At 44.5% G+C, this 19065-nt stretch overlaps 1 protein-coding gene across 4 annotated transcripts in view; it reads right to left on the minus strand.

Moving 5' to 3' along the window:
* Positions 1-653: 653 nt before the first annotated feature.
* The window catches only part of CUL4A (cullin 4A), a 57778-nt gene continuing 39366 nt past the window's right edge, over positions 654-19065 (minus strand). For 2 of the 4 annotated variants that reach the window (XM_074387416.1, XM_074387417.1), the window contains 5 exons: positions 14043-14156; positions 11939-12044; positions 11612-11784; positions 3953-4105; positions 654-1713 (listed from right to left, as the gene is read on the minus strand). In XM_074387416.1, coding sequence (XP_074243517.1) covers positions 1618-1713; positions 3953-4105; positions 11612-11784; positions 11939-12044; positions 14043-14156 — 642 coding nt within the window. In that variant the 3' untranslated portion in view covers positions 654-1617. Of the gene's footprint in view, positions 1714-3952; positions 4106-11611; positions 11785-11938; positions 12045-14042; positions 14157-15420; positions 15764-19065 lie in introns of those variants that run through there. The other 2 variants (XR_012514265.1, XM_074387418.1) reach the window with 2 other exon arrangements.

The following is a 19065-nucleotide window of genomic DNA, read 5'->3' on the forward strand; positions in this document are numbered from 1 at the left end:
CAGTGTGTGGTACAGGTGACCAGGAAAGAAAAATCACGTGGGAAGGGACAGGCGCTCCCTGCTTCTGACTCTGTCTAGCCCACTAGTAGTCAAAGCTGCTAAAGAGTTAGGAAGAATGTGTTGTTTGCATATTACAAAATTTTATTAATGTAATTTTAAGGCCAATTAAACTAATTTTATTAAAAGTAAGTCTACATTAAATTACAGTATTAATCACTAGGCACAAAGAACTTAAAATATAAGAAATAAAAATAGAAATCTGGTCTTTCTTAGACCGCATATCATAGAATAAATGAATATCCTCAAAGATAGAAATGATGACAATTAAAGAGTGAGGATTTTAATATGGAAATGCACAAGGTGTCATATTTCAAACCCGCATGTTTCAAAAAGGGAATCTTTTAATAGTTTAGCACAAAATCAAATTATATAAACTTGGTATATTCCAGAAAATATTGCTTTAAACATTTATGCCATGATCAAAATTCCTTTGGTAGCTTTTAATCAAAATGAAACATGCTATTATGTAAAATATAAAGTACTTTTAAATGTTACCTCAAAAGTATCTTTGTCATAGTTACCATTCTAACATCACTACTGAAATTTCATTTCACTGTTCAACCTCATGTATATATACACAACACAAAACCAGGTACCAACAAAATCCTTTTAATCTTTCAACAAAATACCCTCTGCTTCACAACATCAAGACTTTAAGTCTCCATAAACTTTTTACAGTTGACAGCAGAGGACAAGGATCGTCCCTGCACATGACTGTAAAACCAAACCAAACTTTTAATGATTGCAATCATACAAATACTGCAATTAAAAAAAATCAAAGAGCAGTTACCCCAATGCAAAAAAACCAGGGACTGCCAGACTCAATCTTAGCATGGAAACACAAACACATGAGCCCCAAACCCTTAAACAGATATTCACAAGCAACTCAGCTGAAACGAACAGACGCGGCGGGGCGGACACCACGGCCTTGGCACCTCAGGGAGCTCACTTAGAAACTTGACGTACAAAAAACCAGCCGTCGAAGTTTAAAACTTTTGGAAATACATGACACACAGAGGCCAGTGGCTAGGATGCACCATCCGTTTACCAGCTTCGAGCCTGGCTTTCTAATGTTCACCCGCGAAGGGTCCTTGTTGTCACTGCAAATGCCGGTCATCTGAGCGAGCTTGTCTTCAGGGGTACCTAAGGAATCTTGAGAGCTAAAAAATGCAGCATCTAGGGTCTTCTTCATTGTGCATTCATGATCACACACAAGAACAAACCAAACTTTCAGCTTTTTGACACAAGAACAAGACCTTTTAAAGGAACTTCTTTTTAGCAGTATCTTCTGTCCAATCTCAAAGTTATTTTGCAGAGTAACAGAAACAATTTAAATGCCTAAAAGAACTAGAGGAAAAACCAGAGGGAAAAAAAGACACATCTGCCAGTTGAAGTCTTGAGTCTTGTGAAGGATGACCCAGGAGGAGTCACCTCCCTTCTTTCTTTCAACGTCCACAGCTGGGATCAATCACAGAGTCCTGGAAATGGCACAGGTGTGCTTCCCTGCTCTGAGGGTACATTCTAGTGTTTCATGAAGGGGCACTGCCTGCAGATGCATCAGGCCACGTAGTGGTACTGATTTGGATTGTCTCTGTCTCTCTCCATATAGTCTCTGTCTATCAGAGATTCAATTCTCTTTTTCAAATCTCCAGGCTAAAAAAGAAAAATAAAACAACCCCCTAATTATAGCAGCAATAAATTTACAAACATAGGGGTATATGCATGAAGTATGTAATTGTAATTATTGAAATATATATATATACACACACACACACACACAGACATTTATATATAAATCATTTATAATTATGCACATTTATAAAAGGAATACAACTGTCTATTTCAAAGTTAACGTTACCTCTAGATCAAAAATGTGTCCATGTGAGTTTATGGTCAGAGTGTGGCTTCCTGAGGGAAATGTGAAACTTGTAAAATACACATACATCAGCTACCATCATAAAGAGAACATAAGCAAGGTAGAGCCCATCACATGACACATTTTTTATTTGTTTGAAAGGAAAATTTCATCATGTCTTATTGGGGCTTTTTTTTTTTTTTTTTTTTTTGAGACAGAGTCTGGTTCTGTCACACAGGCTAGAGTGCAGTGGCACGATCTCAGCTCACTGCAACCTCCACCTCTGAGGTTCAAGTGATTCTCCTGCCTCAGCCTCCCAAGTAGCTGGGATTACAGGAGCCTGCCATCATGCCCAGCTAATTTTTGTGTATTTAGTAGAGACGGGGTTTCACTGTGTTGGCCAGGCTGGTCTTGAACTCCTGACCTTGTGATCCACCTTGCCTGGCCTTATTGGGGCATTTTTATCCTTTGTAAGGATGCTTCTGCCTAAGTACCCTGTTTTATTTATGTATTTATTTATTTTGAGATAGAGTCTCATTCTGTTGCCCAGGCTGGAGTGCAGTGGTGCGATCTCAGCTCACTGCAGCCTCAACCTCCTGGACTCAAGCAATCTTCCTGTTTCAGCCTCCCCAGTAGCTGGGGCCACAGGTGCACACCGCCATGCCTGGCTAATTTTATTTTTTGTAGTGAAGGGGTCTCAATATGTTGCCCCCGCTGGTCTCAAATTCCTGGGCTCAAGCAATCCGCCTGCCTCAGCCTCTCAAAGTGCTGGGATCACTGGTGTGAGCCGGCGCACCCGGCTGTATTTTCATTCTTATGTATTTATATAGTTATTACAGGCTATGTCTACATACGTGAAACTACAATCCCAAGTGTTCCTGTGCTAAAACTAGGTAACTGTCTAGACGAATCCACAGCCATGCTTGTCTCTGCCCAGGAGGGGCACCCACACCAGCTCCGCAGTATAAGGAAGTAAATCTGTGTGAGGACTTATGTACAAGGTTCTTTTATACAAGGGAGACCCGCTATTTTCCAAACCAACATAACCTTCTATTCATTTCAGCCACATATTTCACAAGATGTGGCTGAAAACCTAACTACCCGTGAGAGCACAGCAGGTGCCCTGGTTGGCCACACTCTGCCCTTGCCCGCCTTCTGCTTCACGCTGGGCCTGGTTGTTTGCAGTGGGACCAGGAGACATGCTCCAGCTGGTGGGAGGAAGGGGCAGTGTCCCTGATGGTGCTTCTGAAGCTGCGCAGGGCCCTGAGGATGCCACCTCACCCCTGCAGGGCAGTAGGCAAATGCAGGCTGATGGACGATGGCACTTCCATCAGACTCTTACGTGTCTATTTAGTGCATCCCAACTCTCTTCTCCTGAAGGAAGGGTCAAACTGCACAACACAGCATTTGGGGACTTTCCCTCCAAAGCACGTGTGGCTGATTCAGTCCCTGAGAGGCTAGGTGTCATCAGAGTTTGGGATTTTCTAGGTCGATAATTACATGTAAAAACATTTTATAAGACTTTCCTGGCTTATCCTGCATCCCACATGCGGCAGGACAGTAAATCTCAGTTCTAAATACACAGTGCAGATTGACAGGTCTGGGCTGATTTTCGTAAGCAACAGTGACAGTGGACTATTACCGTGGTAGAAAACGCTGGGCAAACTGTACATGCTGAACAAATTAGTTATTGTCATCATTTCCTTAAAATCTTGTGATGTAACCTTGACCGCTGCTACTGTAAGAAAAGTGTTGAGCTTTCCATGTTGTATCTTTCTCTCCCCTTCTTGAAAATATGAACAAGCGTACTATCCCTGGGAAGGAGTTTTAGGGTGCTGTTATTTCTACAGTGGCAACGAACAACATCTGGAATAAAGGTCTTCACATTCGCCAGTCTTTCTACATTCGGTGTACAAACAAATGATCACGAATAATGCAGGTCAAATGATATATGACTGAACCCAGTGAGAATTAAACATGCTTTGTCAATTACCTAGCTTAATACTACACATTTAATTAAGCTCACGTTACATTTACCTTGACTGGAAATTTCAGCTGATTATATAATTCAGAAACTAGAAGATTATGACCAAGGGTCTTTCTCATCTTCATTATTCTGACGATAGCAGCATCAATCTGATATTGTCTATCCTGAAACACTCTCTCAGTGGTGCTAACTTGTTCCTCAACCTGTACAAAAAAGAAAAAAAAAAGTTAGCTGCAAAGCTGTATTTTCTTTCTTTCTTTTTTTTTTTGAGATGGAGTCTTGCTCAGTCGCCCAGACTGGAGTGAAACGGTGTGATCTTGGCTCACTGCAACCTCCGCCTCCCGGGATCAAGCGATTCTCCGGCCTCGGCCTCCTTTGTAGCTGGGATTCAGGCACCCGCCACCATGCCTGCCTACTTTTTGTATTTTTGTGGAGACGGGGATTCACCATGCTGCCCAGGCTGGTCATGAACTTCTGACCTCAGGTGATCTGCCCTCCTCAGCCTCCCAAAGTGCTGGGATTACATATGTGAGCCACTGTACCCAACCTGTATTTTCAAAGTTAATGATTTTATGTTACCAAATTTGATGAGAAATGTTCTTTTGATGCAAAGACAGGTCAGACATTGGATGAATTCTACTTTATTATACAGGTTTATTTGTTCTAGTAATATGTACCTTCCCAGAATAGCAAAACTCCCAAACCAAAGCTTAGAAAACATTTTTAAAAGTTGTATTTTTGCCGGGCGCGGTGGCTCAAGCCTGTAATCCCAGCACTTTGGGAGGCCGAGGCGGGTGGATCACGAGGTCGAGAGATCGAGACCATCCTGGTCAACATGGTGAAACCCCGTCTCTACTAAAAGTGCAAAAAATTAGCTGGGCATGGTGGCACGTGCCTGTAATCCCAGCTACTCAGGAGGCTGAGGCAGGAGAATTGCCTGAGCCCAGGAGGCGGAGGTTGCGGTGAGCCGAGATCGCGCCATTGCACTCCAGCCTGGGTAACAAGAGCGAAACTCCGTCTCAAAAAAAAAAAAAAAAAAAAAAAAAAGTTGTATTTTCTTTAAAAGAAAGCTGTAACAACTCTATACATGATGTAGATTAAAACTAGCAGCACAGTAAACAAAGCAAAGCATAATGACCATCCGGATATATTCCAGAAATGTAAGCGCTGATGAACATTAGGAAATCTGGGAATATACGTGAGGGCACTGTCATAGTTGAAAGGTTAGATTATATGACCATCTTGATAGATGTTGGAAAAGGCATGATCAAACTGAAAACTGACTTTCGATTTAAAATAAATATTAGCCTACAAGGACGAATAAAAAAGGAAAGAATCTGAACATGATGAAGCGTGGTTATTGGTTATCAGACACAAACAGCCAATAGTAGAGGCAACTTAACCTTAGTCAAATAGGAACCTGATGGGGCTGTGGTCTGCAGCTGAGGTGAGGCTGGGGGAAGGTCTATGCATACATGTGAGGCAAGTATGCTTCGGGCAGGACAGACTCCAAGCTTTCACCGCATGTTCAACAGGACCCATGACCCCCAAAAGTTAGTATTCTCTGAGCCAGAGATAAAATCAGGAAGCTTAGTTGCACTGCTAATCTTTAAAAACATTACTTTGGAGGTTCTAACTATGCAATATGAGAACAGACTAAAGAGGTATATTGAAAAGGTGTAAAAAAAAATGATCATTAATTATAGATGAGCTGGAAAATCCAAGAAAATCAACACAAAAACTTTCAAAGCGAATGAGTTTTGTAAAGTGGCTGGAAATAAATAAGTAGCATTAATATATACATTCTGATAAAAACTGTCAGAAATGTAAAGAAAAAAGACCCCCTTTATAAGACATCAACATTTCATTAGCCTGTCTTGCTTAAAACACTAGTGGTTTTCCAAATGCTTCACAGGTCTGAGCTGTCTAAAGAGGGTCCGGCTGTGGCTTCCTGATTAGACCTGTCTGGCTCAGCTTCCCCTTTTGGCAAGGATGCTGCAGCCAGAGGCCTTTCAGTTCCTGGGCAAAACCAGTCATTTCTCAGGGAAGCCCTGGCTGACCCCAGTATTTGACTAGGCTCCGCTGTACTTCTCTGTCCTAACGTCTTCCTCCACTCTTAGAGGTCAGTCAATGTGTGTGATACCCTCAACCTCTCTGCCAGAAAAGACTGAACACGCCTAGAAACAAGGACTTACTCCTTGTTGTTAATGAATGAATTCTCAGTGCTTCACAGACGACCTGGCCCACCACAGATGCTAAGTATTTGTTGAATGAATTAAAATTTTAACTAGCAAGAAATATGCACGACTAAAACTAGAAAGCTCTAAGAGAAAAGGTTTGCATATACATTTCATACATACACATGTACAAATCAGAGATGTCATATAAAGAAAAACTCTGCAAATTAATTTAATGCAGTATGTATTTAAAATGTTAATATTCTTATTTAGGGAAGCAAGGACATGATACAATTATTGTGAAGTTCATTGGGAAAATAAAGTTAAAGGAGTAGCTACATTATTATTATTATTATTATTATTATTTTTGAGACGGAGTTTCGCTCTCGTTACCCAGGCTGGAGTGCAATGGCGTGATCTTGGCTCACCGCAACCTCCGCCTCCTGGGTTCAGGCAATTCTCCTGCCTCAGCCTCCTGAGTAGCTGGGATTACAGGCACGTGCCACCATGCCCAGCTAATTTTTTGTATTTTTAGTAGAGACGGGGTTTCACCATGTTGACCAGGATGGTCTCGATCTCTTGACCTCGTGATCCACCCGCCTCGGCCTCCCAAAGTGCTGGGATTACAGGCTTGAGCCACCACGCCTGGCCTGGAATAGCTACATTATTAAAAGAACCTGGTGCCCAGGCGTGGTGGCTCATGTCTGTAATCCCAGCACTTCGGGGGGTGGGGGTGGGGGTCAGGGTAGGAGGACTGCTTGAGCCTAGGAGTTCAAGACTAGCTGGGTAATATGGCGAGACCTCATCTCTACAAAAATACAAAAAATTAGCCAGGCTTGGTGGCACACGCCTGTGGTCCCAGCTACTTCAGAGGCTGAGGTGGGAGCATCTCTTGAGCCCACATGGTTGAGGCTGCAGTGAGCTATGATCACACCACTGCATTCCAACCTGGACGACACAGCCAGACCCTGTCTCAAAACAAACAAAACAAACCCAAAAACCAAAAAAAACCACACACACACCACACACACACGCACCCCAAAAACTGGGGGTGGGGAGAGGGCTGGCTATGAAATAGATACAGAATTTATAGAAGAGAATTGAGAAACTGACTTATATGAATTTGATACATAATAAGGTGATCATTCAAATAACTTGTCCAAGGATAATATTTTAAGTTTGGTTCTAGAAAGGGTGGGTGGTTAGATTGGTTTCAGATACTAAAATAATTTCTACATCATGCAAAGAAACATTTAAGTGTAAAAATTTCTAGAAAACAGCATAAAATGTTTTTTAAAAAATCTGGTTAAAGGAACTTCTCTCTTAGGTTTGTGATACAGTTTTGAATATGTGTACCCTCCAAATCTTATGTTGAAATGGGGTCTCCAGTGTTGGAGGTGGGGCCTGGCGGGGCGTGACTGGGTCAGGGCGGTAGGTCCCTCATGAATGGCTCAGGCCCCTCCGCTTGTGATGACATCTGGTGGTTGAAACACGTGAGGCCCCTCCCTGCTCTTGTTCCTGCTTTTGCCATGTGAGCCGCCTGCTCCTCTTGCACCTTCTGCCATGACTGGAAACTCCCTGAGGCCCTGCCAGAAGCTGAGGCGACGCTGGTGCCACGCTTCCTGTGCAGCCTGCAGATCTGTGAGCCCACTTCCCTTCTCTTCTTTATAAATTACCCAGTCGCGGGTTTTTCCTTACAGCAACGCAAGAACGGCCTAATACAACATGACACGTTAGGTCAGAAGCCGTAAAAGAAAAGGAGAGTATATTTGAGAACTTAAAAACTATTATGTGGAAAAAAAAAAAAAACCCCACTAAAAACAACAAAATTATCTGTCAAAAATGACAAAGTAGGGTGGGCATGGTGGCTCACACCTGTAGTCTCAGCACTTTGGGAGGCTGAGGTGGGTGGCTCACCCAGGGTCAGGGGTTTGAGACCAGCCTGGCCAACCTGGTGAAACTCCATCTCTACTAAAAAGACAAGACTTAGCTGAGTGTGGTGGCAAGTGCCTGTAATCTCAGCTATTCGGGAGGCTGAGACAGGAGAATTGCTTGAACCGGGGAGATGGAGGTAGTGGGGAGCCGAGACCACGCCACTGCACTCCAGCCTGGGTGACAGAGTGAGACTCCCCCCACCCCAAAAAAGGACAAAGCATTAATATCCTTAATGTATAAAGGAAACTTACTAATCAATAAAAGAAAGAACATTATAATAAATACATGACTTGAAAAGCAATTAAAAAAAGAAAAATACAAATGGCTAAGCATAAGAAGAGCAGCACCAACATTTATGAAGTGATCACAGGTGTGTGGCAAAGAGCTTTATAAACCATTCATTTGACTCTCACACCTTGAGGTAGTAGTATGTCTATTTGAAATACGAGAAACTGAGTATTAGAAAGATTACATAATTTGTATAAACTACTCAGTGGTAGTATGATGCTCAAAGCAATCAAAGAAATCAAAGCGAACACTGTAACAAATTATCTTTGGGCTGCTCAGAACAGCGTGGGCAAAGGACGGGGGCGGGGGGGGCAGGTGCTCTCCTAAAAGCAGACACTGTGATCTGGTGAAATCTGCCAGACTTCAATTTTGAAAAGGGCAGACAAACTAAGAAACATCATGTTATTTTACCTAGCAGCTCCAGAGCAAGAATCATATACAGAAGCAATCTAGTAAGTGCACAGAAACGTCTGTGCCAGGGTGTTTAACGTAATCTTATTTCCGGGGGGGAAATGGGGAAGTGCTAGTTCCTGTGGCCGAGGGCACTGCCAGCCATGCTGGGTCCTCACAACCAGCACTCTGCTCCTACAACAAGTCCTGGCCAGAAAAGACGGTGACAAGCAACGAAAACTGGCTACAGGAGGGCCCTGACTGGTGCCATGTATACGGTGATTCCCAGGCGTTTGCTCTTGTAGGGCTGGGGATCTCACTGCATTGCTCAGGATGGCCTCAAACTCCTGGGTTCAAGCGACCCTCCCGAGTAGCTGAGACTACGGGTGCAAGCCACTGTGCCTGGCTTAGTGATCCCACTTAAAAAAAGTTTACATGTACTTATACCACAGAAAAAGGCTATGACCACAAACAAAACAGGCAACAGTGGTTCTCTTCGGGAGGAAGAACTGACAGACCTTCCTGCTTCTGCTCACTATAAAAGCTGCACCCTCGGCCGGGCGCGGTGGCTCAAGCCTGTAATCCCAGCACTTTGGGAGGCTGAGGCGGGTGGATCACAAGGTCGAGAGATCGAGACCATCCTGGTCAACATGGTGAAACCCCGTCTCTACTAAAAATACAAAAAAATTAGCTGGGCATGGTGGCACGTGCCTGTAATCCCAGCTACTCAGGAGGCTGAGGCAGGAGAATTGCCTGAACCCAGGAGGCGGAGGTTGCGGTGAGCCGAGATCGCGCCATTGCACTCCAGCCTGGGTAACAAGAGCGAAACTCCGTCTCAAAAAAAAAAAAAAAAAAAAAAAAAAAAAAAAAAAAAAAGCTGCACCCTCAAAGGAGCTAAAAACCCAAGTTCACATAAAAACCTGCACAGAAGTGCTTATAGCAGCTTTAGTCATAATCATCAAAACTTGGAGGCAACCGAGAAGACCTTCAATAGGTGAAAGGATAAGTTGCGATGCATCCAGACAACGGAGAATTGTTCAGTGCAGAAAGCAATGAGTGACCCAGCCATGAAAAGACATGGGTAAACCTTAATGCATTCTACTAAGTCAAAGAAGCCAATTTACAAAAGCTACACACTATGACTCCAACTGCACACATTCAGGAAAGGGCAAAACTCTGGCAACAGTAACAGGGTCAGGGGTTGCCAGGGTCTTGGAGGGAGACAGGGATACAGTGACAGACCTAAGACAATTTTTAGGGCAATGAAACTGTACTGTATGATCCTATCATGGTGGACACATAACATTATACATTTATCTAAACCCACAGAATCCAACACCAAGAGTGAACCATATGTAAACCGTGTCCTCTGGATGATAATCATGTCAATGTAGGTGCACTGATGGTAAGAACTGGACACTCTGGTGGGAGATGTTCACATTGGCGACCCGTTAGAAACGTATGTACCTTCTTTTCAATTTTGCTGTGAATCTAAATAACACTAAAAATAGTCTGTAAAAAAAAAAAAGCACACATTCACACAAGTTTACCATCCAAACAGTTTCTTTTTCCTTTTTTTTTTTTTTTGAGACAGAGTCTCGCTCTGCCACCCAGGCTGCTCTGCAACCTCTGCCTCCCGGGTTCAAGCAATTCTCTGCCTTAGCCTTCCAAGCAGCTGGGATTACAAGCATGCGTCTGGCTACTTTTTTTGTGTTTAGTAGAGATGGGGTTTCACCATGTTAGTCAGGCTGCTCTCAAACTCCTGACTTCAGGTGATCCAACTGATTTGGCCTCCCAAAGTGCTGGGATAAGGCAGTGAGCCACTGTGCCCGGCCACATCTTTTATTTCTTGATTGGTCTTTTGTGTTTACTTTTGTGTGTTCTGATTGTGCCATAGCTGAACCCCTCTAGGTGGGTGAGGCATCATCACCTCCTGCCAGAGGCATTTGTGATCCAGCTTCAGGTCAATGAATGTTGTCTTTATTGTCTAAAATGACTCCACTCCTTCACAAGGCTCCTTGTTACACGCTCTTGTCTAGATTTGGTATTTACATGGACCAGGAGGCCAGCTCGTCCATGTTACACATGCAGCTTGTTGGGGGAAGGGATCCTACATTAGACACGGTGTTTACAGGCACCACCAGGAGGGTGGCTGGTCCATGTTACACACATGGGTAGTTGGGAAAGGGCTCCTGCATTAGACCTGGTGTTTATAGGCACCACCAGGAGGCCAGCTGGTCCATGTTACACATATGGGATGGCGGGGAAGGGATCCTGCATTAGACATGGTGTTTACAGGCACCCCTGGGAGGCCGGCTGGCCCATTACACATGTGAGTTTGGTGGGCACGGGGTGGGGGCTGCTGCATCAGAAGATACCTCAGAGCAGTGGTTCCTAACTGAGTGGACACGTGACCCTCCAGAGTCTGATCTAACCTAAAGACCTCATTGCAGTCACAGTGACACAGATCCCATTGCAATGGCTTCATGACATCAAAGACCCAGCCACAGACCCTGCACTTTTCCACCCAGAACCCTAGGTGAGGCTGAGGCTCAGAGAACGGCTGAACTGTGCTGCAGAAAATATAAAGACAGTCATAGGGTTTCAGAAATTCTCCATTCTTTCTATGGTAATACAATTCAATATGGGGAAGTTCTGGCTTAGCACACAGGTTTTTGTGAATAGGAATAACATTAAATGGCTTTTTTCCCGATTTTCTTTCCTATTAAGAATGTAAAGTTAATGAAAGTGACATGAACATGCGTACTCTTATAAACATTATATAGTTAAATCAGATATTTTGGAAATGTGCTTCGGCCCTCTTAACAGCCAAAAAAAAAAAAAAAAAAAAAACTACTACAAAAACTAATGATTCCTTGCTAAACACCCTATGAGTAAAAGGAGAAAATTGATACATACAGTTTCCTTCATCTGAATTTGATTGATCTTTATTCTGAACAACTTGTGCTTGAACTCTCCATTGAAAATGAACTTGTCTCCGTCTTCCACCTCCTTTCCTTTGGGACTTTTAATCAGCACACGCGCTTTGCCGCACGCCAGGGACTGCAGCGTCCTCCGCAATTCTCCGTCCTCTGAATGGGAAGCACATGCAGGCAAAGGTCGGCATTACATGGATGAGACTCAGCAACAGTCAACAGATCATGCTAACAAGTCTGTGTCCTATCTTAAAACACATACATGCTTTAGAAACAACTCGTGGAGCTACGCACTCTGGGGTTTTCATACCTATCCCCGTGGCCATTTTTATCTCCTCAAAGCTGAAGCCATCTCCCTCGTTGAACATGAGGAGCACCAGTGTCTGGAAGAGGGACACCTGGAATTCCTTCTTCCCCTGGAAGAGAAGGCCTCATCACACCTTGAAGCTGTGCTTGTACCATCTTTGAACAATTAAAAGAAGCTTCTTTTCACTCTCAAACGTTTTGTGGCGTGCTGAAGGACTACTCGCAGGCTGGGCACGGCAGTCCACGCCTGGAACCCCAGCACTTTGGAGGCCGGGGGGAGGACTGCTCGAGCCCAGAAATTTGAGAACAGCCTGGACAACACAGTGGGACCCCATCTCTACAAAAAATGTTTAAAAATTAGCCAGGCACAGCCGGGCGCGGTGGCTCAAGCCTGTCATCCCAGCACTTTGGGAGGCCGAGGCGGGTGGATCACGAGGTCAAGAGATGGAGACCATCCTGGTCAACATGGTGAAACCCCGTCTCTACCAAAAATACAAAAAATTAGCTGGGCATGGTGGTGCGTGCCTGTAATCTCAGTTACTTGGGAGGCTGAGGCAGGAGAATTGCCTGAACCCAGGAGGCGGAGGTTGCGGTGAGCCGAGATCGCGCCATTGCACTCCAGCCTGGGTAACAAGAGCAAAACTCTGTCTCAAAAAAAAAAAAAAAAAAAAAAAAAAAATTAGCCAGGCACAATAGAACATACTTGTAGTCTCAGCTACTCGGGAGGCTGAGGTAGGAGGCTGGGAGGTTGAGGCCATAGTGAGCTATGATCATGCCACTGCACTATAGCCCATGATAGAGCAAGACCCTGTCCCAAAACAAAGAATAAAGAAAAAAAATGCCAAAAAGAGGAAATTGGCAAAACCATCAGCAATTTCATTACAAGAAAGAATAACAAAACAAGCTCGTAGAGCATAATCAATCCGTTAGCCCAGCTGCCTTCTGCACGGGACTGACTATATCATAGGGGCAACATAACGTGGCCTTAGATATCCTAAGATGATCTCATTTTCTATTCAGGATTTTCTGCTGAAGTGACTTGCCCCATGTCTCCCAGTCAGACCCATGAAAGGCACGTGCAAAGTGGGGTGGCAGTCAGGGGCTCCCTCTGCAGACCCAGCCCTGACACTCCACCAGCCGGTAAGAAGCCCTTCCTGCACACCTGGAGAGAGCGCAGTCGGTGGTGCCAGCACAAACCTGTGGAGGTCAAGTTCTACTGAGGTCAGCAAGTAAGGAAAGAACTGAGGCTAACAGAAATTGACTGTCCTTATACCTTAAGGAAGAGTATATATGGTTTTACATATATGACTCTATACAATAATATACATAAAGTAGGTATGTATAACTTCTTTAGTAATGTACAGGCAAGTGTCTTATTAATATAATAGCTAAGAAAAATAGAAATTTTATAAAGTTTTGCTTAGTGTATATAATTGCCCTGTATCACGACAAGCTCCTCTCATTGGTGCATTGAATGCATTCACCCCTCTTAAATAATCACTGACAGTAACAGCACTGCCCCAACTATTCGCATTCACTAATCTGTGAAAATGTCTTATTAAGATGAAGTTCTAGAGTTGGCAGTATAGCAACAATCAGCAGTGCTGCCGTCGTGAACAGTGCCAAACTGCCCTTCCAAACACTCAAGAGTTGACAGTGCCAGGCTGCCCTTCCAAATGCTCACTACAGCTGATGCTTCTTCCAGTAGTGGCTAAGAGTCCTTTTTTTTTTTTTTTTTTTTTTTTAGGCTTCATCAAATCTCTTAGTCAAAAAGTGGTATCTTACTGTATTTTGTTTTGAAGCCCTTTGTTTAGCAGAGAAGTATAATGCATCTTCATGGACATTCATTGTTTTCAATTTTGCTTCTGTGAGTTGCCTCTTCACAGTCCCTGCTTTTTTTTCCCCCATAGGTAAATGGTTTTCTATGGATTAATTTCTTAATAATTTTTACTGATTGGAATATTAACCCTTTGTTATTAATTTTATTGACTTACAAAACCTAGTAAATTAAAGCGAAACACTTTCTTTTTGCTACCAAAATTCAGTAACAATCAAAAACTTCTATTAACATATTTACAAACAAAAAATAAATGAAACAAAGAACTTACTTCTTTAAACTCTGCTTTTAAAACAGCATGCCCCAAAGTAGTTTGCCACTGAAGTTTTCGACCACTGTGCTTTCCAAGATAAAATGCCTTAAATACTTCCTGAAGTTTAATCATCTGTCAAGCATAGGAGAACAACAAAATTATGTTACACACCATCCATCTAAACGGCCCCACATTCAGTGCACAGAGTTTCACAGTTTTTTCACAGCTGAATTGAAAGGTCAGCTCTATATTCCGACACTCTGGATTACATTATCTCAATCCTTGCACTCTGGGGCTTCCCAATGCCAAGGAGATAATGCTTGCACTGGTGTTTCATGGTGCAGATGAGCTACATTCGGTGGTCTATGCCCACACCTGGGTTTGCTAGCACCAGTGGCACAGAGAGAAGACTGGAGCCAACAAGAAAAAGCCGTCTGAGGCCGGATCCTGCGTCTCAGCTCAGCCCTGCCCTGCCCTGGCCGTGTTCTCCCCAGTGAGCAGGGCTCCTACTTCCTCAGCCGGGAGGGCGACAGCTCCACCACTCGTGTTGCGCTGTGCAGGGGCCGACGGCAAACACTTCCTGCACGGAAAGTGCAGCATGAGTTCGCTGTTTTTATGATTAGTTTCTGGGTGACGTTTTCTTTTTTGGAACACAGGCTTGCTGTCAGCCAGGTTGTGGGGCTATCCCAGCTGACTGCAGCCTGGACCTCCCTGGTACAAGTGATCCACCTGTCTCAGGGTCCTGAGTAGCTGGGACTACAGGTATGTGACACCACACCTGGTCAATTGATTGACTTTTTAAAATTTTTGTAGAGACGGGTCTATGTTGTCCAGGCTGGTCTTGAACTCCTGAGCCCTAGTGCTCCTCCTGCCTTGGTCTTCCGAAGCACTGGAATTACACTGTGCCTGGCCTTGAGTGAATTTCTTACATTTTGCAAACTTTCTACTGATCCTTAAAAACTGCGTGTGTCACATTTCCAAGTTCCTAGCACTCGGTGCACCAGCCTTTCCCATGGCCTGCATCCTGCTCGTTTGCGGACGCCTTGGAGGCAGCCTATGCGTGACTTCCCCATGCGCGATGCTGCCCAACTTTCGCGTGCCCTTCCTGGTCCATCATACCCTCCACTCTTCAGCTTGATCCCGTCTGGTGCCCACCGTGCCCAGGCTCTCCGATGAGTCTGTGCTGTACACACGAGGGCTCATCGGCTTTACCTCAGGAGACCGTCTCTGGACGGCCCAGGGCATGGCCTCCCCCTGCCCTTGTACACTCCACAAACACCAGTGCTCCAGGACTCTGTATCCACCTAGACGCCTTGTATGAGTCCCTTCTTTCACTGCCATAAAGAAATACCTGACACTGGGTAATTTATAAAGAAGAAAGGTTTAATTGGCTCACAGTTTTGCAGGCTGTACAGGTAGCATGGCTGGGGAGGCCTCAGGAAACTTTTAATCATGGCAGAAGCAGGCACGTCTTCACACGACCAGAGCAGGAAAGAGAGAGAAGGGGGAGGTGCTACATATTTTTAAATAACCAGATGTCATGAGAACTCACTCACTACCACCAGCACAGCAAGGGGGAAGTATGCCCCCAGGATCTGGTCACTTCCCACCAGGCCCCTCCTTCAACACTGGGGATTACAATTCAGTATGTGAGATTTTGGCAGGGATACAAATCCATACCAGTCAGTCCTCTTCCACACACTCACCATTCCCTGTTTTTCTGGATGGCTTCCAAAGACCTTGGGACAAAGAAAGCAAGAAATTCTAACCTCTGATCTCACAGACCTGGACTATGCCCTCCCATCCCCAGGCCCAGTCTAGTGGATCACTCCACTGTCTTTCACACCTTCTCATCCTTCCAGATTTTCACATATGTGGTCTTTTCTGCTGGATCCCATATCCCATCTCCCTCATGAAAACTACTCTTTTCCAGAACTGCCTCCTCAGAGAAGCCTTCTCTGACACCCTCTTAGCTCGGACCACATCTGTAGCATGGTGTGAATGTGGACTCTGGACAGCTCACAGGGCAGGGCCTCTGACTCTCCACTGCTGGACTGTGCATGGCACCAGCAGGTGCTGCGTAAGTGCCTGCTGCTCCCTAGACATGATGTGCCCTTTTTGGTTTCTCTGTGTTTCTGTCTAAGCTGTGCCCGCCAGATGTTCCTGCCAACCTCACACCTGCCTGGCAATCTCCTCTTCATGCTTCAAAACTCAGCCCAAGAGTTACCCTTCTATGAAACCAAACATATAAATCACCGGATGTACCAATTACCCAACTCCAATGACACCCAATCCCAGGCATAATACAATTTCATTTGTCAGTATTTCCATGTATATCTAAAGGAAAGGAACTCTTTCAGGAAATATATCTACTATGTCATTACAAACCTAAAAACCAAAAGTCAATAATGTGATAAAACCTCTTTTTTCTTTTTCTTTTTGCCTTGAGAAGTACCATGGTTTGTGATAAACCTCTTAATGCCTATCTTTCCTAAAAATCATCTCCTTGGGATTCAATCCTAGGTCTGGGACAGTATTAATAATGATAATTATAATCATAATGCTATCATTTGGATACTTACTACGTGCTAGCTACCACTCCAGGCCCAAAATGGGTCAACTGAAACATAGGAGCTAAAACTCTAAAACTCCTGGGAGAAGACACAGTGGTATTTTCTTTTCTTTTTTTGAGACAGGGTCTCATTCTGTTGTCCAGGACAGAGTGCAGTGGCTCGATCACAGCTCACTGCAGCCGTTACCTCTCAGGCTCAAGCAGTCCTCCTACCTCGACCTCCTGAGAGGCTGGGACTATAGGCAGGCACCACCACACCTGGCTAGTTTTTCTATTTTTTTGCAGAGACAGGGTTTTACCATGTTGTCGAGGTTGATCCTAACTTCTGGGCTCAAGTGATCTTTGGCTTCCCAAAGTGCTGGGATTACAGGTGTGAGGCACTGCACCTGCCCTAGTAAATTTTTTATGATCTTGATTTGGCAACGGTTTCTCAGATATGACACCAAAAGTAACGAAAGAGAAAATAAATGTGATTTTACCATAATTAAAAACTTTTGTAGAAGGCAGACTATCAATAAAGTAAAAAGGTAACCCATAGAATGGGAGAAAATACTTGCAAATCACAGGTCTGAGAAGGGTCTAGCATCTGGAATATAAAGAGCTCTTACAACCTAATAACAAAAGACAAACAGACCAGTTAGAAACTGGGCAAAGCACGTGAACAGACGTTTCTCCAAAGAAGACACACAAATGGCCAATCAGAACATGAAAAGATGCCCAACATCAACAGTCATCCAGGAAATGCAAATCACGGCAAGATGAGAGACCAGCTCATACCAACAGGGATGGCTACAGTGAAAGAGGCAGATCACAGGCGTAGGAGAGAAGAGGGGAAGCTGGAGCGCTCGTGACTGTTAACTGGAATAAAAGCCGTTGCAGCCACTGTGGGAGACAGTCCGGCAATTCCTCAGGAACTGAAACTACAGGCTACTTCATGACCCAGCAGTTCCATTTCCAGGTATATACCCAAAAGGAGCAACCACAGGTGCGTATACACACAAAAGGAGCGACCACAGGTGCATATACACACAAAAGGAGCGACCGCCAGCACGTATATGCACAAAAGGAGCAACCGCCGGCGCGTATACGCACAAAAGGAGCGACCGCAGGCGCATATACGCCCAAAAGGAGCGACCGCAGGCGCGTATATGCCCAAAAGGTGCGCACGCAGGCGCATATACCCACAAAAGGAGCGACCGCAGGCGCGTATACGCCCAAAAGGAGCGACCGCAGGCACGTATACCCACAAAAGGAGAGACCGCAGGCACGTATACGCCCAAAAGGAGCGACCGCAGGCGCGTATACGCACAAAAGGAGCGACCGCAGGCGCGTATACGCCCAAAAGGAGCGACCGCAGGCGCGTATATGCCCAAAAGGTGTGACCGCAGGTGCGTATACCCACAAAAGGAGCGATCACAGGCGCGTATACGCCCAAAAGGAGCGACCGCAGGCGCGTATACGCACAAGAGGAGCGACAGGCGCGTATACGCACAAGAGGAGGGACCGCAGGTGCGTATACGCACAAGAGGAGCGACCACAGGTGCATATATGCCCAAAAGGAGAGATCACAGGTGTGTATATAACGAAAGGAGCCACCACAGGTGCGTATGTACACAAAAGAAATGACCACAGGTGTGTATATGCCCAAAGGGAGCGACCACAGGTGTGTATATACACAAAAGGAGTTATCACAGGTGTGTATATGCCCAAAAGGAGTGATCACAGGTGTGTATATACCCAAAAGGAGCGACCACAGGTGTTCAAACTAAAACCTGTACACCTGTGTTCACAGCAGCATTGTTCACGGTGCCTAAAAGGTAGAAATAACCCAAATGCCCAACATTTGGTGAATGGATAAACCAAATGTGACCTGCCCATACAATGCGACGTTAGCCAGAGAAAGAATGAAGGGCTGACGTGTGGTACGGCACGGATGGACTTTCAAAACAGAACGTTAAGTCAAGGAAGCCAGACACAAAAGTTCACAAGTTGTATGATTCCATTCATGTGAAATATCTACTGTAGGCAAGTCCACAGAGACAGGAAGCAGATAGTGGCTACCGAGAGCAGGCTGGGGAGGAACTGCTAACGAAGTGATGGAAAATTCTGGGACAGATGTGGTGACAGCTCTGTAACCCTGTGAATGTACTACTGGCCCTCTGTGTCCGTGGGTTCCACAGCCATGGATTCAACCAATCTCAGGTCAAAAATTTTCGAAAGAATAAAAGGATGGTTGTCTGTACTGAACATGTACGGACCTTTTTGTCATTAATTTCCTAAAAGGTCAAGAAGAATCTGAACAGTCTGTTATTGTACTATTAACAATACAGTATTAACAACTCTTTACATAGCATTTATTAGGTATTAGAAATAATCTAGAGATGATTTAAAGTATATGGGAAGGTATGCATAGGTTATGTAAGATATCACACTTACATGAAATAAGGGACTTGAGTCTGTGAATTTTAG

The sequence above is a fragment of the Saimiri boliviensis genome, chromosome 16 (assembly GCF_048565385.1).
Source record: "Saimiri boliviensis isolate mSaiBol1 chromosome 16, mSaiBol1.pri, whole genome shotgun sequence".
Lineage (NCBI taxonomy): Eukaryota > Metazoa > Chordata > Mammalia > Primates > Cebidae > Saimiri > Saimiri boliviensis.